The sequence below is a fragment of the Apostichopus japonicus genome, chromosome 1 (assembly GCF_037975245.1).
Source record: "Apostichopus japonicus isolate 1M-3 chromosome 1, ASM3797524v1, whole genome shotgun sequence".
In the NCBI taxonomy this organism is placed as follows: domain Eukaryota; kingdom Metazoa; phylum Echinodermata; class Holothuroidea; order Aspidochirotida; family Stichopodidae; genus Apostichopus; species Apostichopus japonicus.
In genome coordinates this window covers 15,286,691-15,309,263 of record NC_092561.1, presented here as the reverse complement: position 1 = coordinate 15,309,263, position 22,573 = coordinate 15,286,691, and the positions used below count along the sequence as shown (strand labels likewise).

At 35.7% G+C, this 22,573-nt stretch overlaps 1 protein-coding gene across 11 annotated transcripts in view; it reads left to right on the top strand.

The window, feature by feature from the left end:
* Nucleotides 1-22,573, top strand: part of LOC139968840 (uncharacterized) — a 105,010-nt gene that overhangs the window by 18,328 nt on the left and 64,109 nt on the right. For all 11 annotated transcript variants that reach the window (XM_071973363.1, XM_071973423.1, XM_071973385.1 and 8 more), the window contains 3 exons: nucleotides 639-698; nucleotides 19,044-19,280; nucleotides 22,329-22,541. In XM_071973363.1, coding sequence (XP_071829464.1) covers nucleotides 639-698; nucleotides 19,044-19,280; nucleotides 22,329-22,541 — 510 coding nt within the window. The remainder of the gene's footprint in view (nucleotides 1-638; nucleotides 699-19,043; nucleotides 19,281-22,328; nucleotides 22,542-22,573) is intronic.

The following is a 22,573-nucleotide window of genomic DNA, read 5'->3' as shown; positions in this document are numbered from 1 at the left end:
GTAAATATAATTTAATTGTTGCCCATTGCTATAGATGAGGACCTCGGAACATTAATGAACTAGTGCAGCCAGTCTATTGCTAGTACTATTCTATATACCACTGTATACTGTCCTTCCATATCATGCTTCATTGCACTCGTATTGACAGTATGAACAGTTCCTAACTTTGATCTGATTCTTAATGCTAAAACTGCTCTATACTGTCCTCCCATATCATGCTTCAAAGCACTCGTACTGACAGTATGAACAGTTCCTAACCTTAATCTGATAGAACCATGATATTCATACTGCTCATACTGACAATATGAATGCTCTGAAGCAGGACATGACAGAACAGTATAGTGAATAAATTGTCCCAACTTGGTGACTGGTGTCTTAAATTACAGAAGTTACAAACTGTATGCATAAATATGATGAAGCTCATTTTGCACTTCCAAACAGATACCCTTAATGATGTAGTGTGGAAAACATGTTGTCTATACAGTAGATGTAACTTCATAGCTGTAAAAGGAAAACAGTAATTGATCTTATACTGAAAGTATAGCATCAGCAAAATTCACCAGCCCTATTTCAATATAATTATTTTAAGGTAAAGTTACTTCATATTTATGATATTTTTTTACTCTCTCTCTCTGCAGAAATCCATGCAGTTTGAGGACATACAGGAACAGGTCAAAGAATTACTGACTTCAAAAGCGGTAAGATAGGCTCTTTCAAAACCTTTCAGTATAGTTTTAAAGTCGCATAATGTTGTCACTAACAAAAACAGAGAGAGAGAGAAGGAGAAAATAATATTTATACTTCCTACCGAATACAAAGGGATGAAAAAGGAAATGAAATGAACTTACTTCCTCCCAGATAAACTTGCATTTCGACATTGCAACGACAACATGCACGCTTGGTGTACTCTCAGATTTAGATGATCGCCTTCCTCGTGAGATTAATTTGGTGGCTCTGTTATTTGCCAATGAGAAACTTCAAGCTGCAATTTTGTGTTGGGTTATTTACCTTTGGGCCATTCCAACCAACTCATGCCATTTTGTTTTGGTTTTTGCTTTCGGTTTATCAACTCACCCTTGCTTGAATTGGTCTCACATGTGTGATTAACCTACCCTCAGAGGGCCTGTAACTATAGGTCTTGGAACATCGTACAATATGTACATGTATACTCAGTGGCGGAGCTAGGAGTATTGGTCAAGGGGGGCGAGAATGGTCTGTAGGGGCGCTTTCGACACTATCTAAGCAGAGCGCCACCACAGGTTTGCGCGGAGAGTACAGAAATTTTTTGAGTAAAGATACTCCCTAGATCGCCGGAAATGACCCTTTCCGGGCCTTGCTAATTTGCAGATAAACGAAGAATAAATAGGTATCATCGCCATTTGTGATAACTCGGAAGTTTATATGGGTGTTGAAAGTACATGCCCTTCATCACAATCCCTGTAGTATCGTTGTGAGTGCTCATGTTTTCGTAGCCCTGACACAATGCCTGTTGTGCCTATTAGGTATTTTGGACCTGTAAATGCCAACAATACCACATCTTGTCAGAAAATTATACACCAACAAAATGTGACAAATGTCAATAGGTAGATGAGAGCGCAATAAAAAAGTCAATAATCCCCAAAAAGTAAAAAGTGGTAAAAAGCTGAAAAGGGCGCCAGCAGTCCATTTGAGTCCGCCAGGGGGAGCATTCGCCCCCCCCCCCGACTGTATGGACGCTCGGCCACTGTGTATACTCTACAACAGGAGGGCAATTGAAATCACACACCAAATGTCAATCCCCCAAACCATCTCGAGGTGAGCAGGGTTTAGCACACCTACAAATAATGCACCCCTAACTTTCTCGAGGACAGTGATTGTTAAACCCACAGAGAATTTAAAAAAAATACAAAGCTAGCTGCAGCTTCATACATGTAAGTAAATACCCCAGGGCAATGTAATTAGTAGATCTGCTGATGTGTTTTCATATTACAAAAACCTTTTAGTCCAATACATCTAATTTGGTGCAACACACATTTAGTGACTAATTTAATTTTTCATTTGGATATATATATATATATATAAATATATATATATATATATATACCTTTGAAATCTTGCGCCTAAATTTTAATTTTCCGTGTGTAATTGTGGTGTAATTTTGATCATCTAATGTAATCTTTCAGTCTCTTAATTTTTTCCTCAAATAATCCTGGGCTTTACCTTCGGTTTCTTGCCTAAGACAACACGAATTGCAGCCTTAGCAGCATACGCAAACAAACTTTGACGAAGATGGAAACTTAATCACTTAGCATGTGGCACTGTATATACGTGACTGATAAAAGCTTAGGCGACGTCTTTGCTTCGGAACATTTTTTGTCAGCGCTATTAAATATTTAGAAGATTCATCAAAGTTTAATCATTGATGGTGTACCTTTTCCAATGCTGGAGAATGCTTTATCGTGCATTTAGCACTTATACGTACAAGTAATCAGTTAGGCAAGTTTTAGCATATTATGACAAATCTGTTAAAAGGGTTTAAAGGAGCAAGACTGCATTTTGAACAGTTGTATTTTGTTGTATATTTGCTACTAGCGTACCTTAATAAAAGATGAATTTATGCATTAAATTTTGACCGAACACTTTGTCATTTACATACCTATGAAATCTTGTGTTTCTCTTTATATTGCCAAATTAATAATCAAAGGTGTTACTTTCAATTATTGGCATTGATTGAGTTGTTTAAGATCCAAAAAGTTGAATTGTAAGAATATTAGACATTTTCACATGTGAAATTGTTAAAAAAACGAAAATGATGTTTGAAATTTTGGACCTCGGTGTACAAAAGTTACACAGGTCTTTGATTGTGAGTACAACCATATATATCCTTCTAGTATTCCTTAAATGGGTTAGTTTAGGCATCAAACTTCACCACAACAACAATTTTTCAGCACTGCAAGATACATTTTATTTAAATATTTTGGTTTTGAGACAATTAAATTGTAAACATATGAGATGCTCACCAATCGAATTGGCTGGACTACTTAGTCTAACAAACGTATCATTAGGTCAGCTCCATAGTAGCGACACGAAAAATAAAGAAGACTGCAAAAAATACTTCTTATTGATTCAAATAACATATTTTGAGTTTAGAAGCATTCCAACAATTGGAAGTTGATACATCCAGCTTTGAAAAAAAACATAAAAAAGTTCTTGTTTATTGTATACATAGAAGAACCTTCTCATCCTTCCATCCTTCCTGCTGGGCTTGGAAGAATAATGAAATTAGAAATGATACCAAATAATAGAGAATTGATCAAAAGGACAAAAGTTGTAGAAGACACTTCAATGCTAACATTGTTAGTTGGTAGTATGGTACGTAAAGGTTACGGCAGTCTTAGCTAAATGTTTGCAAATGTTAAGCAGAACAGTTTAATTTATTTTTTCTTTGGGGGTTTTCATGATGTTCTATCTAGCATGTAGTGAGCTAAATGTCAATAAAGCATGCCAATCTCTTGTGCACTGTGAACAAATCTCATTGGAATGATTCGCTTTTCAGATGTCTTAGGGACATGAACATTCTCATTCCACTACATTGATTTTGAATAATCGATATAACTGTATCACAGTATCATAGGTCCTGTCATTAGTATCATTGAATTGGGGAGATATCTGTAATTTATGGTATGTTGTGTGACATATATAGTGTAGCTACTGATATGGCAATGGAGCAAATACAATACTAAGGAGTTTTCCCTGGCTCAACATAGACAACAGATCCTCAACCCCTCGACCACCCCCCCCCCCGAAAAAAAAAACAAGAAAAGAAAAAACCCAGTGTTGTCTATTCTTTCATAATACAATCAGGGAGCTGCTACTCTAACAACTACTATCTCCCCCCCCCCCTCCTACCCCAGGACCTCTCACAAAGTCAATCAGGAGTTAAACTCCTTTATTATCGTAAGGGAGCATTAACTTGATTCAACTGGTTGCTTGTTACATGGTGCCTTCAAATTGGAGTGTCAGTTTAATACAGATGAACAATCTGTAATGTGCAAGTACGTGGAAATTACCTTCCCTCTAAGAATGAAATGATATGCTAAATGTGATTTATCTGTGCATCAGATCATGGAAAAGAGCAAATAAATGTATGGATAGAACAGGAAATCGAACCAGCGACCTCTGGGTCACAAGCCCAGCGCTCGACCAACTTACATAAATTATCATAAATTACATAAAAAAAGCTGACATTCCTGGTTACACACGTTATATAATGCAAGGTACTGTGGGTTCTGACTGGTGCCCACCAGCACAGAAATTGCTATATCTAAGGATCACCACCAAGGAAAAGCTGGATAGCTCAGTTGGTAAGAGCCCTGTGCATGTAACCCAAAGTTGGTCACTGGTTCAAATCCCTTTCTAGCCATAATTTTTTTTACTAATTTCCATTTTCGTCAAACCAGTTCTTTTGCATGAATCAAAGGCAGAAACATCCAAGAATTATTCTGCAGTGAGATTTCCTTCCAATTTTTTATTTTCAAAAGCCAGGAAAGCCTACAATTTACTCAGTACTTTCAAAGTCATTTACCAAAAAACAAAAAATATCTATAAAAACCCTAAATTCATTCATGTGTGAGCTTCCCCTACATAATTTCTTTTCACTGGTGTGAAATTATTGCCCTTTTCATTGTCATTTATTTCATAATATATTTACTGGTGTTTACTATATATGTGCTGACCTTGTTGCTTGCCTCTGTATCATCTGTGTGCATATATATATATATCTTTACACACATACTGCAGCAGAGCTCTGCCGTGCAACCAACGAGAACAGGTGCACATGGAACTATTTACTTCAGTCACTGTACAAACATTTTATCACAGAATAATATTCCTTTCACGGTTGATATGCCAGTATTTTATTTTGTAAGGATTACGATCCGGTTTGTGTAACAGTGTATACAGTACTCATCGTTAATTTAATCAACTTTTGTGCAGCAATATGGATATTTTCCTCCAGTTTTAACTTTAATTGTGCAGGAGTGTCACTGTGGAGTTTTTAATGACCAAACTGTTCTACTTAAAACATAGCATCGTGCTGTAATATCGCTATGGTTATAGATATCAGTTACTGCTACTGTCATTCATCATTCAGTGTTTAAAGTTGTATTGGAATGGAAACTGCTTTGGAAACAAGGTTTGCTGACTTGTTTGTTTGGTTTTATCAGGTTTTTAATTTTTATATTCGTGAGAAATGATTTGGAATAGTGGAATTGGTTAGATCTATGCAATGGATTTAGTGTTAATATCATTGTTTTGATTGGAAATTAAACTTTGTACCTTTCTGCCAAGCGCATGGATTAATTAATCTGAGCTCTAACAACAAAAGAAAGCAGGTCATTAATGAGCTAGGTTCTGTACCACAACTTCAGTATAAATGTTTACAAACAATTAACAAAAAGCAAATTATTATAAAACAGTTTAATAACGAGCAAAGTGATTAAATAGTTGATAACAAAGAACACGTTTAAAGGATTAAAGAAAAGTTAATTCTCTGATGAGGTATGTATGACTGGTATTCCCAAATCATTTCTTAATTATATAGAGAGACCCCAACGTTTAGAAACCAGGTTCATTGGCTATTCCTGTTGCAATATAGCATATTTCTTTCTCTTCTCATGCAAAAGTCATATACAGTATTATGATTAATCTAACAGTGTCCGGTGGCGATCGCCACACTCGTGCAGCAGGGTTTTAATGGTTGTCCGGTTGTCAGGAGACTAGACCAAATTTCTGTTCTGTAGCTTTGGAGGTTATTAACATATGACTAGTTGTTAAGATTAAATTCTGAGTGCAATGTAACTATAATAATAGATTGGTATCACTCCCAATGCTGGTGTTCTAGTCACCAAACATACATCTCTCCTACATATTTTCAAAAACCAAATTTGCTGTTTGTAAAATAAAGAAGTAAGTAATATAATAGAAAAAGATCCTTGAAAATTTGTGGCCCTGTGCAGGGATGTGCATGCAATCAATGAATTGTATTGTTTCATACTGGTTAGGTAGAGTGAAACAAAGCTGGTGTTCTGCCGAACCTGCACATCACTCCTACATATTTGAACAACCAAAATTTATTGTTGGGGGAAAAAAAAGATAAAAAATAAAAAATCCTTAAAGGGTGTGACGACTCGTGCACAAAGAAATGTCTCATGCCAGTAATCTGACCTAGTTTCGAATGAGGTGTAACAGAAGTGTTAGACACCACCATCAATCCCAGAATATACACACACAGATTGCTATCGTCGGTAATTAGACACTAGTGTACAGTCAAAACATACAGCTACGGTCAATACCCACAACACAGTGTACATAGCAGCGATGGACATCTCAGGTCTAGATAAAAGCTAACAAGGTATCACGTTTCGTTACTGTCTGCATTTTGTAGCGATACATAGAAAACGTCATTTGCAAGCAACGGAGGGTTAACATTTTCAGAGCGCGGCTAGCGGTTTGGGGCGAGTCTTCAATGCCTTTAAAGATTTATCCAGCAGCAGGGTTTCGCATTACTAATGTGTTTTGTTTCATACTGTTTAAGTACTAGTGTTGGAATGCATGATTAAAGCCGATATTTTGTAACTTGTGTCTCTTGAGAGAAGGTAAACATCCACTTCTAATCAAATTCCTCATTTCCATCCCCACCCCCACCCCTCATCTCCTCCCTGTCCGTCTTCCCTTAAACTGAAATATCTATGTTGATTAAAATTTACCATTTGACTGCTCCTAATCAACAAGTTGTTCAGTACAATGCAGAAACTTTTGTACTAGGAGTTTTTTGAAGTTTGATTTTGTTATTGATCAGTGTTGTTTAATGCTTTAGTCTCATGAAACTGTACTATATCTATACTGTACCATTTAATTAACCTTGACCAGTCAGCATTGTACTTTTATTTTAAGTTTCCCATTTTGCTTTAGTTTGATTAAATAATAACAAAAACAAAAGCATAACTGATCTATTTAATGTGATAATCCAATCCAATTTTTTATAATTCACTTGCTCATTGTCAACCAGTCGGTGAAAAATATTATGCAGGTGCCCTAGTTTTGAATAATAGCAATCTTACATATATATGAGTGTAATAGTACTAAGAAAGTATCTTAATATTGTTGACCAAACAGCTGAGCTATGACATCAAAATTAATTTATATGGCAGTTACAGAATAATTAACCTTAATTTCTCTTTGTCTGTCAAATAGGTTAGTTAGACTATAATCTACATGTTTGTTGAACTTTATCACTTTTGTTTGAAGTAACCCTTTGTCAAAAACCAGTATTGGTGCAGAGAATATTCATGAATATTTTCATGAGAAATGTTCAATTTTTTTTGGGGGGGTCTTGAAGGTTTGATTCTCTCTCTGATAAAGTACAGTCAAATAATTCATGTGTAAAATGACTGATATACATCTTTCCACTTGTAAAGCAATTTGCCAATTTCTGCATATCATTGTCTTGCAGCGATGTGATACGGTATAAATTATCCCTCTTTGTGGTTTTATGTGATCGTGTGCATTAATGTAAACAACTCTGCATGATTGTTTACAGAAACATATATCATTTCCTCTAAGATGATTTATTTACATCAAAATGCTGGGTTTTTAAAATATTTAACAATTTTTTACTCCTAGCAACCACTTCTAGGATATCTTTACAGTTTGTTAAAACCCAGTTGATTTTATTGATAATTATGCAAAAAACAAGGTAAGAACAGCATGTCTGTCATTTCCTGGAATGACAGTCATACTGAAAGAGATCTTACAGAGTATACTGGGTAAAATATTTAATATTGATTGAAAAACAGCATGAGGTTACAGCTTACATTCAGTTACTGTATGTTTATTCCACATCCAGTTACACATAAAAAAAAATAGCCAAAAAAGAATAGAAAAAAAGGTTAAACCAACAGGGAAAAAAAACCCCCAAATCAACAATGGATTATCACATTGCTCATTCAATAATATTGCATTTTTATGTCCTTGCTGTTGGCTTACAGGTTTTATGACCTAAGGCCTGCGGTAACCTGTACTAATTTTGAAGTTCAGATATTTACAGCTGATATATATTATAGACTTGCACAGTACAACAGGCTAAAATTGATATGTATTACGGTTCCCTTTGACAGGCTAATCATCTGCTATTTTGGGAATTTTGTCATATATTTATTCTGCAATTGAATCTCTTGATATATACAGAGACATGTATAATGCAAAGTTCTTGCTTTTATTTGAGAAGTAGACCAGTGCAAACTGGATCATTCCATAAAACATTTCGGGTTTATTTTGTTTACAAGTGATATAGGTGTCATATGGAACTGGTGAGATGTACGTGTTTCTGTGTGTTACAGAGGTTTGCTAAAAGTAGATTTATATTTGACTCAGTGTAGCCATGTTAAAATGCATCTAGTTTCAACTGGAGTGTTATTTAAAAGGTGAATCACTTCTGATTGTAGACGGTTACAATAACCTGCTATCATATGTGAGAGGGTTGTGGTCATCAAGTGGTTAAGGCAGTGGACTTGTGATCTAAGGTTTGCAGGTTTGAGTCCTGGTCAGATCATTACATTGTGGTCAAGTGGTTTAGGCAGTGGACTTGTGATCTAAGGTTGCAGGTTCAAGTCCTGGCCAGATGATTACAATGTGGTCAAGTGGTTAAGGCAGTGGACTTGTGATATAAGGTTTGCATGTACGAGGCAAGGCACTTTATCTCCATTGCCTCTCTTCACCCAGGTGTATGAATGGGGACTTGTGAGGTAACTTGTAAATATAATTGCAAGATCCCGGTTTGTGGCTGTATGTCCCCCAGGGGACTCTTACATGTCGTGCACTGTAGTGCCCGAGGAGGGATAACTTTACAATTGATTCCTCTTTATATTACTACCATTCTCAGACCATTGCTCCTCATTAAAAAAAATGCTGCATGTTAATTTGACCATTCAAAATTTGACCAATTAAAAGTGAGTATTAGCACCTGCAGGACTTTAACAACAGGTTTTTTTAGACCATGAGGTTTTTGCAGGCTGAACTTTTAGTAGATATAATACCCCGGTGACCATGCAACCCTACTCTATTTTGCTACAAATTTCAACTCACCATGACGGAGAGAGGTTATATTGATGAAATCTTACACCTGTAAAATAACATACACTATACTGTACAGTGATGATCGCAGTGTAGAAGTCATCTAAATTTCAAACATTATGAAAGACATTGGTAAATGATTTCTGAAGTTTAGGAATACTTTAAATTGAACTCTGTTTAGCATCTAGCACAATGCTATGGAATATATGGGTCAGCTTGCTATACAAATATATACAACAAGGTTTGCTAGAAAGGTTTGCGCAGACAACCTCTGAATTTTTATGATATAGAAGGCAGTGTAATAAGCCTACCAGTGCAATATCTCCTCCAGGGGAGGGGGAGGGGACAGGGGGAAGGGGAGAGGGGGAAGGGGAGGTTGGGATTGCCAAGTCTGGAGCAGCTGCCAGTATTTAAGCTTCCCCTCGTTGTAGTTTGTAAAGACTTCCATTCTGTTTATATTTCCCGTCCCCTTTGCCCTAACCGTTGTATTAATATTTAAAAGTCTGTTAAAAAAAAAAAAAATTGGGGGCTAACCTTGTCCAGGCTTGTCCTCCCCCACCCCCACTGCCCCAGCCGACACTATGACACCATTGCAATAATATAAATGTTGATGCTACGAGATACCCTGGTGACAGGAGGGTGCTGCTGTATATATACTGTACTTTGCCTGAATGACAAGTTGCAAGTAAAAGAAGTCATTAATCATTTCAGAAATGATTGATATGTTAAGTTCCAATAATTAGAATATCAAAATAGACTCTCTGTTGAGAAGCTGTCACAGGTGTCATATATTTAATGTTACTGCAACGCATATATTTATATGTATGCAACGTGATTAATTATGTAAATTGTATTATACAGTACCTGCCTTTAGTGTAGAGAATTAATGTTTTAAAAAAAGGGTAGGTCTGAAAGAAAAAGAAGACAAACAAAAAATAAGATGATAGCATAATTTGAAGGGTCAGCTATAGCATATTATAAACTTGATGTTTTAAAGGACTCAACTGGAGAAAGGAATAAATTGAAAAAAGAAAAAGAGAAGTTTCAAAGAAAAAAAAAACAGAATAAAAATTGAAATATTTCACAGACGTAGTCAGGGTGGAGTTGAGTTTTATTTGACTTTTCGACTTGAACTGAGTCATAATGAGGGTGGAACGAAAGAAATAACAATATAAATTATATGAGTCATTTAGTCATAGTGTGTCATTGTTTTAGTCATGGCAATTAAATAATTGCTATTCATGTGTATCAGCACTGTTTGATGAAACAAATTGAGAATACCAACATTTTTTATATATTTTATTTAAAGGGGACATGCGAGCTACTAGATGGTATATGTGGCATACTAGGATATCACATTTATGCAGTACTATACTTGTTGCAAATGCTTTCCTTCAATAATACTGACAGTGCAGCAGAGCAATGCTCTTTTCCGATATTGCAGACCTCCCAGCAAAACCTTGAAAACCTTTAAAAAAAAAACTTATTTCAAACATGCATGGCTCTATATTTGTCAAAAATACTCTTTAAAAACCTTTATTTTTATTTTAAGTTAAAAAAAATATTTTGAAGATTTTAGTTTAGAGTAGAAATATTGTATTCAGTCATGCTAACCATTGGCCATAAGTTTTTGTTGACAGCCAGGGATGATTCATGCAGTGATACAAAACAGACTCACAAACAACAGTTAATGTAAAGTCAGGTATTTTAAATAAGGGCCACAGATGATGTAAAAATGGGCATAGATGGTGAGTATGTTACAAATTAACTTAATTTTGGACCTTTAAAAACCTTTATTTTCATGTTTGAAGCCATTAAAACATTTATTTCTCTCATTAACAACCTTTAAAAAAAAACTTGATTGCGTTGAAGAGCCACTGAGAGGTCTGATCTTGTTTCATCCGATACTTCCCTGTATAGGCTATAGAAGAAATATTCCTCATATACTGTATATATATATATATATATATATATATATATATATATATATATATATATATATGACAGTATATAAAGTAGAAATCTGTGAAAGACATGGCAACTACATACACCGGCTGTCATATTGCAAAAACACATTGAAATTAACTCTCTGGAGTACGTACCATATTTGTTTTGCTTTGTTTGAGAGATTGATGACGTAATACTCATGGACAGACAATAGGACAGATTTAATCAACAGGAAACTAGTTCAGTCAAAAAGCTTTTAATTATGGTATAAGTTCTACTCAGTATAAACAATCTACATATTGAGTCAATTCCTTTTTAATCGAGCCTGAAAGATTCGATATTGTTTCAAATTGCTTTTATTAGCTTATCATTTCAACCGTTAAAAGCTTTTTTATTAGAGAAAAAAAAATGCATCATACGTGCACTGAAGAAGTTAAATTTCATTTAACAATGCAACCCTGAATAAAAGAAAGAATATGGAAATTTACCGTGTCAATTTGTTATAACATGTCAATTTTTCTAGTTAATTAGATCCATCAACATGGCACTTAAGCCCAAAAATTAAATTTCTGGTTATTATCCTTTTTAAGTGTGACATCATCGTCAAAAAAGTGGGTCATTGAGTTCTTCAGCAAGAACTGCAGCGTTGTGGACACTTAACATTTATTACGAAGATCACTTTACAAGTAATTTAGCCATTAGATGTAAAACTGAGGATCAATGAAATTTAATTTGAGGGCAGGTTTAAGCCTCTATCTCAAAATGTGAACATCAAGAGCTGGGTTGCTGAAAGACCTCAGAATGTTAGAATGATGAATGTTGAATGTGAACAAGGCTTTATTTATTGTTCACATGTGTGTTTACAGAACTTAACATAATTTGTCCAGATAAATTTGTGACAGTGTATGGACTATCTCAGTGGAATCAATTTACAGAAATGTGTAGAAATCCTTGTAAATTTCCATCAGAGCTTGGTCATGCCTGATTCTGATATCACTCTGAGGTAATAATAATACCACTGATTGATTCAAAGCTTACATCTTTATCCTCTGCTGATCCTTTGAAAGCAATGGATGTGACACATTTAATCTGTCTTGCCTAAGAACATGGTCAGTTAAATTGAATCATTGCTTAGGCTTAAATTGAACAGGAAAGAACACTGAAATTCTATATGGTAGCTCTCCTCTGCTTGACTATCTTAAAAGCTTTTAGGGGAAGTGGGTTTTAAAGGATAACTGTTGAGAGTTTGTCGCTGCTTTGAAGTATTTTGATCATAACAAGTACAATACTGCATTCTGGTAACATGGTGATGTAAAAGGGACCATGATTTGGCTAACCTAACAGTTATGTTAAACAATTTCACTCAACATCCCATCCCCTCTCATTTTCCCTTCTCCTTCCAGGAATCTTCCATCCTCATTCCTCCTCTCTCCTCTTCTGTCCTCTCTACTCTTCTGTCCCCTCTCTTCTGTTTCTTCGTCTTCTGTTCTCTTTCCTCTTCTTTCCTCTTCTTTCCTCCTCCTCTTTCCTCTTCTGTCCTCTCCTGTTTTCTTTTGTCTTCTGTTCTATTTCCTCTTTTTTCCTCTTCTGTCCTCTCTCCTCTTCTCTTCTCTCTACTCTTCTGTCCTCTTCTGTTTTCTTTTATCTTCTGTTCTCTTTCCTCTTCTTTCCTCTTCTTTCCTCTTCTGTCCTCCACTCTCCACTTCTCTCCTCTCCTCTCTCTTCTCTTCTCTTCTCTCTCTTCTGTCCTCTCTCTTCTGTTCTCTTTCCTCTTCTTCCCTCTTGATTCCTCCTCTCTCTACTTTTGTCCTCTCTCCTGTCCTCTCTCCTCTTCTATCCTCTTTCCTCTTCTGTGCTCTCTCCTCTTCTCACCTCCTCTTACCCCTATCTCTTCTATCCTCTCTCTCTTCTTTTCTCCTACTTCCTCCCTTCCCTTCCTTTCTCATTCCCTCTTCCCTCCCTTCCTCCCTCTTATCCTCCACCCTCCCCTTCCTTACCTCCGCCTGCCGGAGAACAATATATTGAATACTTAGCAGTTTACTACAAATGAAGATAAATGTTTCCAATGGCAAAAAGTAATAACAGCCAAACCATTTGTTAGCTGTACAGTACACTGTAGAGTCTATACACATTGTGCTAAACTAGGCTGTACATGAAGTCCAAATAGAATGCTCAGATTGACAAGGTTAAACATTTCATAATTTGTGAAACAGTTTGCAGTAATGTGACAAATTAATTCATTGAGGAAGTAGTAGGGCTAGAAGAACAGTCAAATTTATGATTTAATTCGCGCAGTAACGTCAGTGTTGGAGCTAAAATTGTACCGAGTATATATAGTGCAGTTTGTAATCGTCTAATGCACATATATACTTACATACAGTTTTATACATGCACGCGAAATTGAAGGATCCCTTAAATTTCAACTTGATTTATTTCAGCTACAATAGGTTAACGATGGTATTCTGTGGAATAATTTATAAAACTTTTGCGGTGTAACTTTTCTCAGCATGAAGAACTCGGAAGTTTAACATTAATGGGCGTTGCGGCCGCACATGTGACACCATTTGTGTGATAGATTAAAGGCATATATAGCCATCTGTCAGCTGATAATGGAACTTGCAGGCAAACCTTTGTGTTTCATTTGAAGTAAAGACTGTCAAACTGTGAGTGCTGATACTCACACATGTAACGCATTCATTTTATCAATGAGTGTAGGAAGGAATGGAGAAAAATACATTTTATGCCTTTTTTGATGGAGGAAATTTTCTCACTTTACCGACGTTGGAAGAACTATTAAAAGAAGATGAACAGGAAATTTTGGCTAGAAAGGTAAGTTTATTAATTAATATTCGATGATTGATGGGATAGAGTTTGTTTATACAGTAAGCAGGAATATATGAAGTAAACCACAAATGTCAGATGTACCATAGTTTAGTGGTTCTTTTGAACTCTTTAACAGAATACCGGCATAATTCTCTCATCAATAATTAGGGTAGACAAGAAAAAAGGTTCATACTTTGAAGCCCACAAAAAAAGGAAATCCTCTCTTCTAATTATAGTCAAGCTTTTAGACTGTCTTTCCCTACAACCTGTGATAATTATAATGCCGTACAGGTTTGGTGTGGGTACAGGGGGCTAGGAGCCGGGGGCACTGGGGCATATGCCCTACTGGCAAATAAAATGTGCCCCTTTGATGAAGAACTGTCTTTTGGATATCTTTTAAGCCTTTGTTAACTTTAACATTTTATTTAAATTATTCACGCGCACCATATTAGTATTGATAGCATACACATCACATATATTTAACCTGATATGACCGGTGTGTATCGGCTTATAGCATAACAAGTGGTGGTTGTGGAATGAGAAAGTGCCCCTCTGATGTTGTGTCCCCCACATTTTTTGGAAGCTTCCAACCCCCCTGTGTGGGTACATGCCAAAGGATAGGCCTAATAGCAGTTGGAAGAGTGGGGGGAGGGGAGGGGAACTGTGCATCACGCACTTCTCTGCAATATAAATTATTTAGATGATCATGGTTGGGGTTGTGGATACTTTTCCAGCTGATCTGATATAAAGGAAAGTTTGAGATTCCATCAAGATCACTAAGGTTTCCAGACTTTAGCAGTTCTTAGAATTTGCTCAAAATACCGGACTCCCTTACCACAACAAGAAGCTTCAGCCCCTATCAACAACTAATCTCACACTGTAACCTTTATAACATGTTGTAAATGTACTATTTGAAACTTGAATATGCCTATACATGCATGGCACCTTGTTAATCACTACTTTAATTACATACTGAAAAGTAAATCACCATAGCTGAAAACTGCAACTTCTTTATTTAATTATAATGGCAGGTCTACTATTCAATAGAACAAAATGTGAAATTTTATTTAAAAGAAAAAAAAAATGTATTGTTGCAGAAACTCATGCATGAGCACATTGTACATTGAGAAGGAAATGATTCGAGTGTGCCTAGATATAGTCTCTCAAAGGAAGTGAAATTTAACATGCGTAAATGTTTAGAGAGAACTCTCTCTATATAAGGCATATTGCCCTGAAGACATTGACTTAATAATAAGTTAAATGCACTTTATACTGTAGTATCTTGCTTTCTCTGGTGCTTAATGTATAGCTTATCACCGATATTAATTTAGCAAGAAGCTTTATTTGTGAATCCACTTAATTTAAAAAGGGAAAGATGGCAGTGTTTTTTGTGTGTAATTTTTGCAATTATATATGAATAAGTATGATGGTTAATAGAATAATATATAATGAACTTAATATGTACTTTTCACTTTTATAATGTCAATGTTTTTCTGGTAAAAAGGTGCTGATTTTGTCGATCACCGATGTTAAGTGCATGAAATATATTTGTAACCCACACTTAGCATAAAGGGTAATTTAAAGGGGAAGACGACGGTGTGGAATGTTCTTTTATCTTTTCCTTTGTAATAATTGCTGTCATGTGCGGTGGTTATACTGCATATCAGGAAAGCATGTTTGCTGCACATGAATCAAGTGGCTGACTAACTATAGTACCATCAAAGTTAAAAAAAAAATAGACCTCAAAGAAATAATAAAATTATTAATTTGCATCATGTATGAATATAATATTAAATTGTAAACATCAAAAGTATTTAAATTTCTGTTTGATAGAACACATTTTGATTGCAACTGTAAATTTTTTAACCATATTGGTAAAAGTCATGCATGATTGGGTTGGGCGATGGGGTGCTATTGTACTTTACATTGTGAGTCACACTAGCTGCAATTGTATTGCCACAATAATTATTTTCAGATTAGAATCAAACTGGTAAATAACTATGTTAAATCAGCAATAAGCATTGAGCTACCAAATTGTTGTAACTAACTGCACAGATGTCTGATTAGGTCACATGCAGGATACCAACACTGTACAGCTTTAAAAGCTCAAGCTTGGATTGAGTTTGTTTAGCAATAATGAATAATCTATACAAAATCACTGTGATTGATCAGGTGGTAAGTTTGAATTCTTAATTTAGGGTCTGAACAATTACTTAATTGCGGGGTATAGGTTAGCCTAAATTTAACATTTTACATACAAATTATCATATCTTTTGAACAATTTTAGCTTCAAGATACTGAATGTGGTTTTGTCTACAGAAAGCAGTATACGATATTGCATGATTTGTATCGCGATTTGAATGTGTTTGCACAGCACTTCTATATGCTATACTAGATAGTTCTTCCTGATTCATATATTAGCTTGTCTTCAGTTTAGAGCTGTAATGAATTGATTTCTGTCATGCCTCATCCACAATCCAAGGATTAAATTTCCTCTCTCTCTTCAACTGCGGATGGAGAAGTTGAATTTTGATGTTTTTTTATTTCCATGCCAATTTCTCAACAACGTAATTGCACCCTTCTGTACATGTTTTTGTCCCTAACAAATCGATACTAACACAGTAATACTATGAACTATTGACTTGTTAAATAAACACAGTACCAATTAAATTTTTTCCCTTTCACTTCATTGATTTTTATGATCTGTTCTTTGCAACATTATCAATTAACTATTGAAATGAATACCTTTAGGTTTTATGCTGAAACACATTTGAATCCAGATGCTGCATTATTTATTCTTATTATGACAAGTATAGCTGAATGTATGTATGTCACTGTTGAACACATTACTGTATTTGTTGAAATAAGGTCTAGTGTTACATATATTTTAATTAAATCAGCAGTATATTAGTTGAGCAAAGTCTATTTCCTGCGGTAATGGTTGGTTGGAAAGATCATAAAAACAAAAAATGGCCAACATTTTGCAAAGTAAACTTCCTGATTGTAATTTTGATCCTCCAAATTTACTTCGCTCCCCGCTTACCTGTCTCCTCACAACCTTAGCACCGCATTCTACCGTGTCTAGTATGCCCTGGTGATCTTTTAACACTGCACCCTCAGTGATCGGTCAGATCCGGTCAGTGACCTCCTTCTCATTCTACCATCCAAAGTGTCTACACATGTTTTTCGTATTGGGGGGCTCCAATAATCATGCTATAGCTAGGAAAGTTTTATGATTATGTAATTGACCTGTCACGGTCATATATCGACCTCAAGCTCTACAATTAGCCTGCATAGCCTCTTAACACCATTTAATAGGCTCTTTGTGTAAACACTGTGTGGAAACATGTTCATGTCTACAGTTTAGTTAATCATACAGCATTCACACAAAGACCCTCATACAAGAACAAAAATGTGGCAGGGTTGCTGACAAATTGGTGAAAAGAGGTCATTTCACGACCAAGGCAGGTAGATTACGTAATCTCAAGAAACTTCTCCATGATAGTGTGCTATAATTGGGGTCTATACAGTAGACCTTTAAGGATAAACTAATGTCAGAATTTAGTCTTGATATGTCACAGTCCAAGGAAAAGAAAGAATTTTACAATTGGTTAATTGCTCTCTATAGCTGTTCCACTTTTCAAGTTATTCACCTTTAAATATGCTACACCCCTTGAGTGCTCCTTAAGGCTAAATTGATGATGTCAGCTCCTTGGTGCAGGCCTAAATGTTAGTGTTAATTAATGCATTGTCTTGTTAATTTTAATTACTTAACCAAAGCATGTTCTTTCAACTTCACTTGAATAAAAGGGCATTCTTGGGTGACATACAACACTACTTTGAGGCCATCAAATAAGTCTTATGTTTTCCCATTTTAGTTTTGTGTTACAGATTTATTTTGAAGGTTTGGTATATAAATGTAAGTCTGGTCTTGGTCTGAATCAAATTCTAATTTAAAACTTGCTCCTTAAATATTGGTAAAAAGTTAACACGGTTTGTTGCAATGACTAAATATAAGGTGACCAGATGTCCCTGAATTTCGGGGACAGTTGCCCTGATTCTAATGTTTCGTCCCCGATTAACAAGTGTCATCGAAAATGTCCTAGATTTAACAACAAGTCCCTGAAATTTTAAAATACCACATTTTATTCACAACAGATTTAGAAATGTTGCAAAATCTACATTCCTGCATTATACTATAATTTACACATCATTGAAAAACCATAGACATACACAAATACCTCACACAGATGATCACAGAGATCAAAAAATAACTACTAGCCTATAATGTAGGGTAAGCCTATCCTACACAGAGTAATGTACAACCATGTCAGTGTTCTTATGACATTGAAGTTGTGTTACTCCTGTGCTCACCTACTCTTCATTTTGTCATGTCTGTGCTCTACCAGACTAGCACTTTTTGCTCAAAGGTGAGGGAGATAACCCCTCCCCTTAGATCCCTTCCCCTGGTCGCACATGTTCCACCTTCAACACTTTGTCCCAGATTCTTCTTTAAAAAAAAAGAATGTCACCTAAAGCTAGAGGACATCAAAGTTAATATGGACAGTACTCCACAACCTATCTTCCAGCTCTCACTAAGGGAACTTTTCTATTTTACTCAGGACTTTATAAAATTAAAAAAAAAAATTTTAGTATTTTATTTCATCCTCTCCAATTCATCCTCTCCAACATCAACCTCTCCAACATCCTAGTATATATAAGACAATGACTGTATAGCTAAAATCTAAGAAAAGTCAATTGTGTAGGTCCTTTTAGGACTTTTCCTCAATGTTCGGCAAAATTTTTCTTATTGATGTACACTGCTCTAATTTTGGTTTGGTACTATGTATGATGATTTAGAAGGGATTCTTCCAAAAGAAGGTAGTTATCGTTGTAGTGAGGGCACACTATCCAAGTTGCCAAATCCTATATAATGACAGCATTGTGTCTTCATGAAATCAACTGCAAAGTTGCTTTGAGTAATTCCAGGTAGGATAACTTGGAGAAATTGTAAAAGACTTGTATATATATATATACATATATATTTATATATTTTCATTTTAGCCTACAGTGGGCTTCACATGTTGAATACACCAAGGAAAAGAATTATGAAATAAATTTAAAAAAAACGTTCATATCTGTCAAAATTTCATCGATATTAGGCATTACAAACAGAGAAGAATCATCTGGAAGAGAAAGTCTGTGAGATGAAGCAGGAGCTGACAGCAGCATGTCAGGTGCTCCCGGATAATCTGACCTATCTAGAGACGGAGGCGGATATGGAGGAGGAGGTAGAGTGTCCCGCCATGATGCATCCTCCATTAACATGTAGCACACCCTACAAACAACCCAGGAACCCTGCTGCCAGCATCAGCCTCTTCTCCGAGCTGAAGGCTGTGGTGAGTATTTAAACGAGACTCAATTAACTTCCTTGATCCTCTCTGTACCCTGTTAGCATAGGCATAGGAGCCCAATTTGATTTGTGGGGGGGGGGGGGGGTGGGGGGCTGTAAGGACTTGCCCGAAAAATATAACCATAATTTTTCGCACGCTTTTTCAACATCTGAATGTGCTGATCATATAGGCATGCATCAGTTATTACATCACCAATTACATACAATCATATGCCGTGTTACTACCCTTCCATATTGGTTATAACTTTTGGGATAGCTGTTGTTACAATAATAGTGATAATAATAATATGAGTTTAACCATTGAAAAACACATTGCAATTTATTTTTCTTTTAGTAGGCGCCCGAAAAATTCTCAGCATATCGCCCCAATTTTCACAACAATATTTGGGTGGGGAGCTGCAGCCCCCCAGCCGCCGCTACCTACGCCTATGCCTGTTAGTACAGGATTTGAATATTTTAGCACTGCGCCCCCACTTCATGGGCATCGCCCACTGCCTCTCACTTCCGATTCTATACCATTCAAAGAAGTGACTAACAGCCCAGCTCAACCATAAAATTACTTAAGTACACTAGAATATATATGAAACAATGACACTAGATACCTCAGGGAGTAAATTTAGTACTCAGATTTTTTGTAGCATATTTGGTTCTCTTATCAAATAAGTATGGTTACTATATTGTTATTCAGATCCGTGCAATTGTATAGCAAATTGACCAGCTTGCATAACATGTTGTGATGTGATATTGTGTATATTTATTTCCTGTACCTACATGAAACTTGAATGAAAAGTGCATTTGTGCTTCAAGTTTAGACTTAGACTGTCATTGTGCAATTTCATATTAATTCATACCAGCCATTGAAGTCTCATTTACAGCTTAGCAATAAATTTAAGTGTTTCAAAATTTCTCATCAAGCTTTGTTTTCACAGCTCTAGGAGGAAATGGCCTTCAAAAGTAAAGGCTAGAAAATATATAAATATCCCTGACATTTGATTCAACATTTTACACAAGTTTCATAATATCATTGGATATAAGTGCATAGAGATTATTACACAACGTGCTGAGTGCATAGAACAATTTCATCTGCATTATATCTACTCTTGGGTAGGATTTATCAAAATATAAAATATCAAAATTGTATGGGCTATTCCACGACAAACTGGACAAAAGCGTAAAGTTTCGAAGCAATCTCTTTTCTCTCATGTTAACATTTTTTGAATAAACAACATCTTTAAAAATAGCTTGAGAAATGAAAAAAAAATTAAATAAAATTGACATAGATTGTACAAAATATCACAAAAGAACGTAATGTTCTATTTGTAATACATGCAGTAAAAATTATAAAAAAATCCATGCATTTCAATTCTCTATAGTATGTAAACAATAAATGTGACATAAAGAGGCCCTCTTGGCTTTTCTAATACAGGTATCTGCTTCACCTATTTGGTATAATAATACAAAATGGAATTTTGGTACACATTATTATGATATTCAATGTTGACCAACAGCCACTTCGCCATTGTAATGCAAGTAACCGAAAACATGAATTTTCCCTCTTTCCCCCCTGAAACATTTGTTTCTTATATTCGAAACATTATTTTCCTGCACTAGTATGTACCACACAATTGGAACCATGGATGTGACATAGGTCCATTGTATGGTAGGTTATTGAGTCCTCAAAAAACTCTAACACCAGTAACCGGACCATATGTAACACGAATAACCAATATTATCATATTATGTCAGTGTTGCTAACATTGTAAGATTTTTGAAACAATGTGACTTATTAATGTCACATTACCTATATTCATATTCCGAGTTGCTACAACCTGCATTCTAAGGTAATGTCAGATGCCTAACTGTTACTCAAAAATGCATCATAACATTCAGTAACATTTCCAGGGATATAAAAGCACACCCCGTATGAAGACCCTCTGTAGAAATATTTATAGTCAGTTTGTTAGATGCATTAACTTGCCTGGAAGGTTTTTTTTTTTTTGCATTGGTCTTTATTTAGACCAATTCTATAAACTTACAAAATGCTTTTCAGTCATAAACTATGACCACGTTAGGCTGTGCATTATGACAGAAATAAACTAAACACTGTATAGGTGTTCAAATGAAAGCAGCTATGGTAACGTGAGTAACAATGGAATTTTTTTTTTGATCCACTGCCACCAATCTGCATTTATTTATCTGACACGTTTGATTTCATAAAATTTAAGGTAATTTATTGCAAACATTTTAGATTCTGAAACTACAAAATTTGATTGTTTCAATGCTCTGGTCGATTAAAAGTGGTTAACAAGTTTTTTGGGGGGGAGATAACCAAACAATTTCCCCCTCACTGTTGGGAAAGGCTCATTTCAGAATTCTAAGTTTGCAGCGTTACCAGCTTGGCTGCAGCCAGTGTTGCCAGCTTGGCTGCAGCCAGATGAACTGAAAGAATGTTAACAGACATGTGGTAAGAATTGGGGAAGGTGTTGCTTTGAGCTCTGTGTACGGAGCACTAATGTTAACATAAATTTCAGAATGATGCAAACTGCAGTGAGAATATGTGTTTACGTAACAGATTGATTGTATGGGACTCTCAGAGAGTTATTGTCTATAGAGTGTTGGGTCTTGTAGCAAGAAAAGTAATAGAAGCACTTGACATTTTATATGGCTTTAAGCTTTGATCATACAAAATCAGAACGAAAATTACAAGTTCAGAAAGTGATTCTTGCAACCTTTTTGGTTCCCGATAGGGAAAACTATGGAGTCACTCTTACCAACTTTGCTAAATAATGCGGGGAGGGGGCCCCGCAGATTGCAAAGTCGGCAATGGCTATAACCGGGATTGCAAAGTCAGTAACTACTAATTACAGTTTGATTCATCCAACATGGCAGCATACAGAAATGCTGTACTCAAATCCGAAGCCAAAGTGAGCTTATCAGGTCACAAATCTGAAGTCTATGCATGCTAAGTTCTTCAATACCGCCCTCATTTCATTTCGGGAGACATGTCATACTGTAGTTTTGATTTGATCTTCAGTCATCAGGTAATACACTTCAACCAGTGTACGGTCTTCTTCCCTATGAGGCCAACTACAAGACTCATGTTTCTGCTAACTCACCATTGCCAGATGCAACCATGGAAATTTTAAATAAATTACAAGAAAAGAAGGAAGCTATTCTAGGTGAAGTACAGGAAATGCTGAAAGGTTCAAAAGAGAAAGATTCTTTTCCGGTGAATGGCTTATCGAAGGTAAACAGAATTCTTCTGAGAGAATCTTCAAT